At 38.1% G+C, this 7,389-nt stretch overlaps 1 protein-coding gene across 2 annotated transcripts in view; it reads left to right on the top strand.

Moving 5' to 3' along the window:
* p3h1 (prolyl 3-hydroxylase 1) overlaps nucleotides 1–7,389 on the top strand; it is a 26,571-nt gene that overhangs the window by 2,623 nt on the left and 16,559 nt on the right. For both annotated transcript variants that reach the window (XM_014022274.1, XM_014022275.1), the window contains exons 2-8: nucleotides 882–1,034; nucleotides 1,871–2,060; nucleotides 3,310–3,441; nucleotides 4,893–5,032; nucleotides 6,168–6,257; nucleotides 6,344–6,396; nucleotides 6,482–6,606. In XM_014022274.1, coding sequence (XP_013877728.1) covers nucleotides 882–1,034; nucleotides 1,871–2,060; nucleotides 3,310–3,441; nucleotides 4,893–5,032; nucleotides 6,168–6,257; nucleotides 6,344–6,396; nucleotides 6,482–6,606 — 883 coding nt within the window. The remainder of the gene's footprint in view (nucleotides 1–881; nucleotides 1,035–1,870; nucleotides 2,061–3,309; nucleotides 3,442–4,892; nucleotides 5,033–6,167; nucleotides 6,258–6,343; nucleotides 6,397–6,481; nucleotides 6,607–7,389) is intronic.

The following is a 7,389-nucleotide window of genomic DNA, read 5'->3' as shown; positions in this document are numbered from 1 at the left end:
GTACAGTCTAACTGATGACATCATGATGTGTTATACAGTCTAACTGATGACATCATGATGTGTTTTACAGTCTAAGCGCTCCGTCCTGCAGCGAGGATGTTTCAGGAATATGAATTATTGTTTAATAGAATGATTTAAAAATCTAACTAATGAAGCTGGCTTTGATAAAAAGGTGGTATCTCTATAAAATATTGAAAACAAATTGACGTCAGGGACATGTTTAACTAATAATAAATAATAAAAATTAGTCAATATCACAGGTGTCTTCAGTCTGTTTAAAGGTGACAGGTAGTCACAGGTCTGAGTGAAGTCATGGTGTGTAAACACTGGACATTAGATAGATAGATTTTATTTAAAACAAGGACAATATACAGTATTCATTAGCCTCCGAATTATCCTCCCTAAAGCTGGAAGTGAGTGTTGTTAACTTTCATATCCCTTCATAAACCACAGTAGAAATATGAGTGAGCATCAGTCCTGATGCTTTTTGCTAACAGGCAGTCTGCTGCATGGATTAGCCAGTTTTAAGATAYGATTTGTTTTTACACAGCAGCTTACTTTTTCAGTCAGTTTCTGTCTGCCTCTCATTAACTGGACTGTCAGGGAGTGACAGACAGTCTAGTTACCATGGTGACCATTAGCAGCAGCTTGAATGTTTCGTTCTCTTTACACTTATACAGTTTATACATCAAAATCTGTTTTCAAAGTTGTGTTGGAATTTATCTGAATCCTTTTAAGACTTAAATGAGAATTTTCTGGTTTCTCTTGGTTCTACASTCAGTTCTGACAGATGGATCCTGTCAGCTGGTAGTCTTTTAGGGTCAGAAAACCAGTTTTTCTGCAGTGAAATCCAGCAGAAACAACATTTCTGTGTGTTTCAGATCAATAAGCTGGACAAAGCGGTGGCAGCTGCCAACACGTTTTTCCAGGCCAATCCAGATCACTCAGAGATGAAGCAGAACCTGGACTACTACAAGATGATGGCAGGAGTACAGGAGGAGGACTTCAAAGACCTGGAGACAAGTCCACACATGGTGAGCGCGAGTGTCCTCTTTGATGAGCACCGTGCTGCTGTAGCAAAAAGAGAAGGAAGACCAGCGTGTTGATTTTTATTCATTTATTACAAAAGGTTTTTGTCGTGTTTGTTGGAACAGTTGTAATGTCAGCTGTATTTTCTCACAACCTCTGCCAGCATCGATTAAATGGTTGATGATTCAATTATATCAAGGCAAAAAGAAAATATCGATCTGCATCATCATCGTACGTTCGTTGTGAATCGAAATCATTTATGATATCATACATATCGAGYGCAGACTTCTGAAGTGAATTGAATCAAAATTGTATCGTGACAGACTTTGTGATATAAAAAAATTTCAAACCATCATCCAAACAAATCAATGTGATGAAGCTGGTGATTCACACCCCTAAAAAATACACAATTTTGTCTCGCAGTTATCCCAGTAAGACATATTTTCTCASACTTCATGAGAAAATATGAAAAATAAATTTCACCCCTTTGTGGGGTGAAATTCTGTGAAATTCTGGTCCTCGAGGATTGCTATCCTGCATGGTTTTCTTGTTTCTTTGCTCCAACACACCTGATTCAGGGATTGAATTTTCAAATTCTGCAGAAGCCTGTAAATCAGGTGGACTGGATCAGAGAAAAATCAAAAACATGCAGGATCATAGTGGCCCTCGAGGACCGGAGTAGAAAGTCCTGACATAAAATGAACAGATCTGGATTATTCAGAGCTTATCTTGATCTTATCAGTCAATCTTATTTTCCTGCAACACCTACGCAACTCATTCAAAACAGATGAAATAAAATAACCTGACACAATATGAGCTGTGAAGTTGTCTCTCTGCTCAGGCCGAGTTCCTGCTGGGGAAACGGCACTATAGCGATGACTCGTTTGGACTGGCGGCTGAACATTTTGAGGCGGCCCTGGAGGAGTACTTCACCGCTGACAGGGAGTGCAGAGCTCTGTGTGAGGGAGCCTACCGCTTTGATGGCTACACCTACATGGAGTACAGCGCAGATCTGTTCCAGTCCATGACAGGTGAGATGTTTTAATACTATAAATGCTGAGTCAGCATCATTTAACTACCCCTTATAATTTACTCTGCAAAGTTTTATTTTTTTATTTTTAGACAGCTTTTACATTGTGATATCTTAAGTAGTTATGTGTAAAAACATTTATCAGGAACTGTGTACAATGACTGTTATCTTTTTGTAACATATATTTTCTAACTACGGTATTTAATTTAAGAATGATGTTTTTTTGTAGAAATACTGTACACTGAGATCACTTTTAACTCATTCAAATCCTGTATTCTATATAAAATCTGCTTAAACTACTTTATTTGTGTTTACTTATGCTACTTTTAGCTATTGTTCTGCTAGTTGTATCTATAAGCTGCCACTGCTGCTTTAATCCACAGTTTTACTCATTTATGTAGGGCTGCCATGATTAGACTAGTCACGATTATGTTCACTATTGAAATAGTCAACGACTAATTTAATAGTCTATGCATTGTTCTTTTTCTAACTTTGTTTCTGTTCTTTATAGTAGACTAATCACCAATTAGTGGACTGTAAAAATAATCATTTGTGGCAGCCCTAGGCACTRCTGTGCATGTGTCAAGGACAGAAAGTCAGATGCAGCAGTGGAAGGTGCCCCAGCAGTTTGTAAAGAAAAACAAAGTTAGAAAAAAAACGATGCATCAACTATTAAATCAGCCGACGATTTTAATAGTCGACATAATCGTGACTAGTTGACTAATCGTGGCAGCCCTAATTTTAAGTACAGTTTGGCTACTATTGGTACTGCTGTACTTATTTTGATTTTAGCTAGTTGTTATCTACTTTTACCTGCTGTTTTGCTATTTTTATCATCTGTTTCACTTTTAGCATTAAGTTACCTTTTTGCTAATCTTATCTAAAGTTTGTTCATTTTAGATTTAGCATACATTTTGCTAATATTAGCTCTATAATTCATCTATTAAATTATAATTTATCTATTACACTTCAGCTACTTTTAGTATTTGTTTTGCTTATTTGGCTTTTGCTATTGATTTGCTACTTTTAGCTACAATTTCACAGTTTTTAATWTCTGTTTTGCTACTTTAAATTCACATTCATCTATTTGGTACCATTTTGACAATTTTAGCTACAGTTTTGCTACTTTGTGACCATTTTACTGCTTTTAGACTCGGTTCTCACAGCACTGATCTGTGTGTGTGTGTGTGTGTGTGTGTGTGTGTGTGTGTGTGTGTGTGTGTGTGTGTGTGTGTGTGTGTGTGTGTCAGACCACTACCTGCAGGTTCTGAACTGTAAGCAGCAGTGCTCTGTGGAGCTGGCCTCGGCTGCTGGCAGAGACAAACCTTTTGARGACTTCCTGGCTTCACAGTTCAACTACTTGCAGTTCTCCTACTTCAATAGTGAGTCTGTCATTACCAACAACAGCCTGAACTGTGCAAAATGTCTTCAAATTCACCTTTCATACCTAACATTATTTAGACTTGTGTTTAAATAGAAGAGACTCGATAAAATCTATTTTATTCTGGTGTTCAGGCCAAGAAAGGCAAATTACCTCTGACCTTTTTATACAAGAGTTTGAACTGAACTCATCTTTTGCTGAGAAACCACAGAGATGTAGCCATCTGGTTAAATCTTTACAATAACCCATTTTACCTTGATACCACAACACTCAATGTTTGTAAAGCTGTGTGTTAAAAGCATTTTCCAGCAGGTGATAATAAAAGTTAAACTCAGTGTAATAAAGTGCTACTATAAAGATATAACCACACTATGAGCAAGTTACAAAGACTAGTTATAATGTTAATTTTTTTATATAACACATTTAAAAACAACAAGTTGTCCAAATGGCTCTTCACAGGCTGGTCATTAAGAAAATACTAATACAAAAACAAAACAAACAAAATCAGGAAAACAAACAATTAAATAAAAATGAACAAGTGCAAGAAAGCTTCACAAAATAGATGATCTAAAGGAACTTTAACTGAACTTAAATGTAAAAAAAAAGTGAGTTTTCAGGCTGGATTTAAAATAATTTTCAATGTGAGAATTTGCTTTGGCAGTTTGACATTGATAAAAACTGGTTTTGACAACTGTGGACACTTGCTTCACAAATTTAAAAGAATTGTCTAAAAACAGTCTGAGATTCCTGACAGTAGAGGAACAAGAGGACCAAGAATAAAAGTAAACTCATGGCATGGTTTATATCAGGGGTGGGCTATCCTGGTCCTGACAGGCTGCAGTCCTGCATTTTTTACTTGCTCCTTTGCTCCAACACACCTGATTTGAATGAATGGGTGGTTGTCAGGCTTCTGCAGAACTTGGATAAATCAGTGACTGAATCAGGTGTGTGGGAGCAGAGAAAAAAGTAAAACATGCAGGGCTTCGGCCCTCGAGGACCAGGATTGCCCACCCCTGGTTTTATACAGTATATTATTTATATTTGTATTTATGTTATTAAGTAATTAATTAAGCAATTAACTAATTCTGTGTTAATTCGTGTTTGGCATCCTGTAGGCAGTTAAACAGAGGTGGCCATGGGCAAAGACATCCAGCTTAAAATATAGATATATTTGGATGTTATCAGCATAACAGTTAAATGAAATAAATCTCTCAGGTAACAAATGTAAAGAGAACAGAGCAGGACCCATAATGGACCCCTGAGGTACTCCACAACAAATAGTTGCCAAGGATAAGGAGTTTTCCCTCTTTGAAACAAAAAAGATCAAAAATAAGAGTTGAACTATGGCCTTTAGGCCCAACAAGTTCAGGTGAAAGATTCTAATAATACAATCCTCGTCAAAAATCCAAGGACAAGTTGCTCAGCTATAAAGATGTTGCTTCTGCCCTTCAGTTGAGAAGTACGAGCAGGCCATCGAGTGTGCCAAGACCTTTCTGTTGTTCCACCCGGAGGACCAGGTGATGAACCAGAACCTGAACTATTATTCTGTTGTGCTGGGAGAAGACAAGGCCAGGCTAATCTCAGCCAGACAGGTACACTTCTTGCTCTGTTTTGGTGTGGACTTCTTTACACAAAATATTCTTCAGCACATGTTCTCACAGCGGGTGGTTAGGGGAGTCGTCCTGGAACCGGTAGGTYGCTGATCCTATCCCCCGTCCAGCTGTCTCTGATGTRTGTCCCATCAGTGTATGAATGTGATTGGCACTGATTAGTCTCCATACATACATGTTAGTTTTGTAGAGACCTAATAGAGTGCTGTGTGAATGGGTAAATGAGGACACAGATTGTAGTGTGAAGCGCTTTGAGTATCCTGGTTGGATGACAAGGTGCTATACAAGTACAGTCCATTTACCATTTACAGCAAGAAGATTTCAAACTGGACAAGCAGTGGTGTCTGCAGAAGTGCAGCATAAAAAATTACTTTGATTGAATTTATTGAAGAATCTAAAGAATTAACTGACCAGTTTTGTTGTACCTCGGCACACTGAACCTGACAACAATATGATTAAGAAAAAAGCAGCTTGATGTTTATCAGTCAACAGCTGCACAGATTATTCAGAAGGTTCTCGGGACAAGAGACGACACCCCTGGATGTATCCACAAGAAAAAAAAAGATGACAAATAAACTGTAATCAAAGAATCCAAAACAAAGTCTTAAMAGATTAGAGAGGAACTTCAATGTCAAAGGTCATGTGTCAGATCACAAAAAAGGAGACAACTGAAAAGGAGACTGAAATTTAATTAAAAAAATTTAATAAAACTGACAAGCTACAAAGCTGCTGGGTGGAGCTGTTTGTCTTCAGTCTGTTCAGGGTACAGTGAAATCTCAAGACTATCAAGGCATCTGGAGTTAAATATGCTGCAGCGTGTCAGAATGCCTGGCCTTAGTCACAATCAGTGGTGGGCAGTGCTGTGGTCTTGCCAGCCTAAGGCTGCTGATTCAAATCCAGGTTGCCTCATGAAGGGCTTCAGGTGTAAAACAACTAGTGTTCATGTAGCATGTGGTCATCTCGAAGCTTTTCACCTACTCTTCAACAAAAAAAAGGTTGACACAATTTTATTTCAAGGAAAAACAACTGTGTTGAGTATCTTTAATCATTTGTTGAACAAATATTTAGCAGTTAAACTAGAAGGCGGAGTTATCAGTTTTCAAATTGTACCCTGCAGGTGGTGAAACAGTACATCCAGCAGTCCATACTGGAAAAGGAACTGCTCTACTTTGGATATGAAGCGTTTGGACTCACCTTCGTTGATCCGGTCAGTTATCAAAACAGTTCTTTTTTTTTACCATAGTTGTGTACTTTGAGATAGTTTGGTTACATTTCTTTTTTTTCCCCTGTAAGGACACATGGACTCCTGAAAATGTGATGCCAAAGAAACTCAGAGACAAACAGAAGTAAGATTTAAAATATGACCATGAATGTATCCAGCTTGGTTTGTAATTAAGAGCCATTAAAGTTGATTTAGTTGTTTTGTCACAGGGCTGACAGAGAGACTGCAGCGAGGATCACAGAGGAAATAGGAAACCTAATGAAAGAGATCGAGACTCTGGTTGAGGAGAAGAAGAAGGATTCTTCAGATATGGCTAAGATAATTGTGCCACAAGGTAAACGTCTCAGTCTTTAACAGAATGTCTCACTGGATGAAGTTTTAGTTAGGTCAGACACTTTGTCCAGTCAGCCACTGAACGTTACTGAAATTTTAGGTAAAAGGGTAAAAGGCAGTGTCTGAAGATATTTTTGGTGCAGTTTGGGGCCAGTTTAGGAAATACTGACAGAACAGTTGTGGAAAGTGCATGACCAAATTTTCAAAATAAGCTCAGTTTTTGGCACTTTTTGTGGATGCCAGCTTTAAATGGCTTCATAAGTTCAATATTAGTTACCTGGATTTAGTTAAGCAATCAGTTTTTAACATTTTGGTACCAAAAAAAAAAACAGATCTGAAGCAAAAGATCTGGGGTCGGATTTATAAAACTGGCGTACGCACAATTTGAGCCCAGAAACTTGCGTACGCCACTTTTTACGCCAAGGTTGTGATTTATAAAATCCAAACTTGACGTGAAAATGTGCAGTGCCTCACAGCTCTGGGGTCTCATTTATAAAGGATTGCGTGGAAACCATACTAAAAGTGAACATACGGCCAAAAGGCGGAAATGGCGTACGCCAAAAATATTCAGATTTATAAAACAGTGCGTACGCATGTTTCTGCACATCTTTCCTTTATAAATTCCAGCCGCACGTCAGAGTTTGTGCACGAGGTCCCTCCTCGCGGAGGGAGGGGGGGCATGAAATCTCCAGGAGGAGAGGGGGAAAAGTAACTTATAGCAGCAGAATAGGTTGGAACATGGCTGTTTGATATTATTTATTGTTTTTTTAAATCACCCTATAGG

This window comes from Austrofundulus limnaeus, unplaced genomic scaffold (assembly GCF_001266775.1).
Source record: "Austrofundulus limnaeus strain Quisiro unplaced genomic scaffold, Austrofundulus_limnaeus-1.0 Scaffold322, whole genome shotgun sequence".
In the NCBI taxonomy this organism is placed as follows: Eukaryota; Metazoa; Chordata; class Actinopteri; order Cyprinodontiformes; family Rivulidae; genus Austrofundulus; species Austrofundulus limnaeus.
The sequence above is the reverse complement of the archived record's forward strand: the minus strand, read 5'-3'. Positions and strand labels throughout refer to the sequence as shown.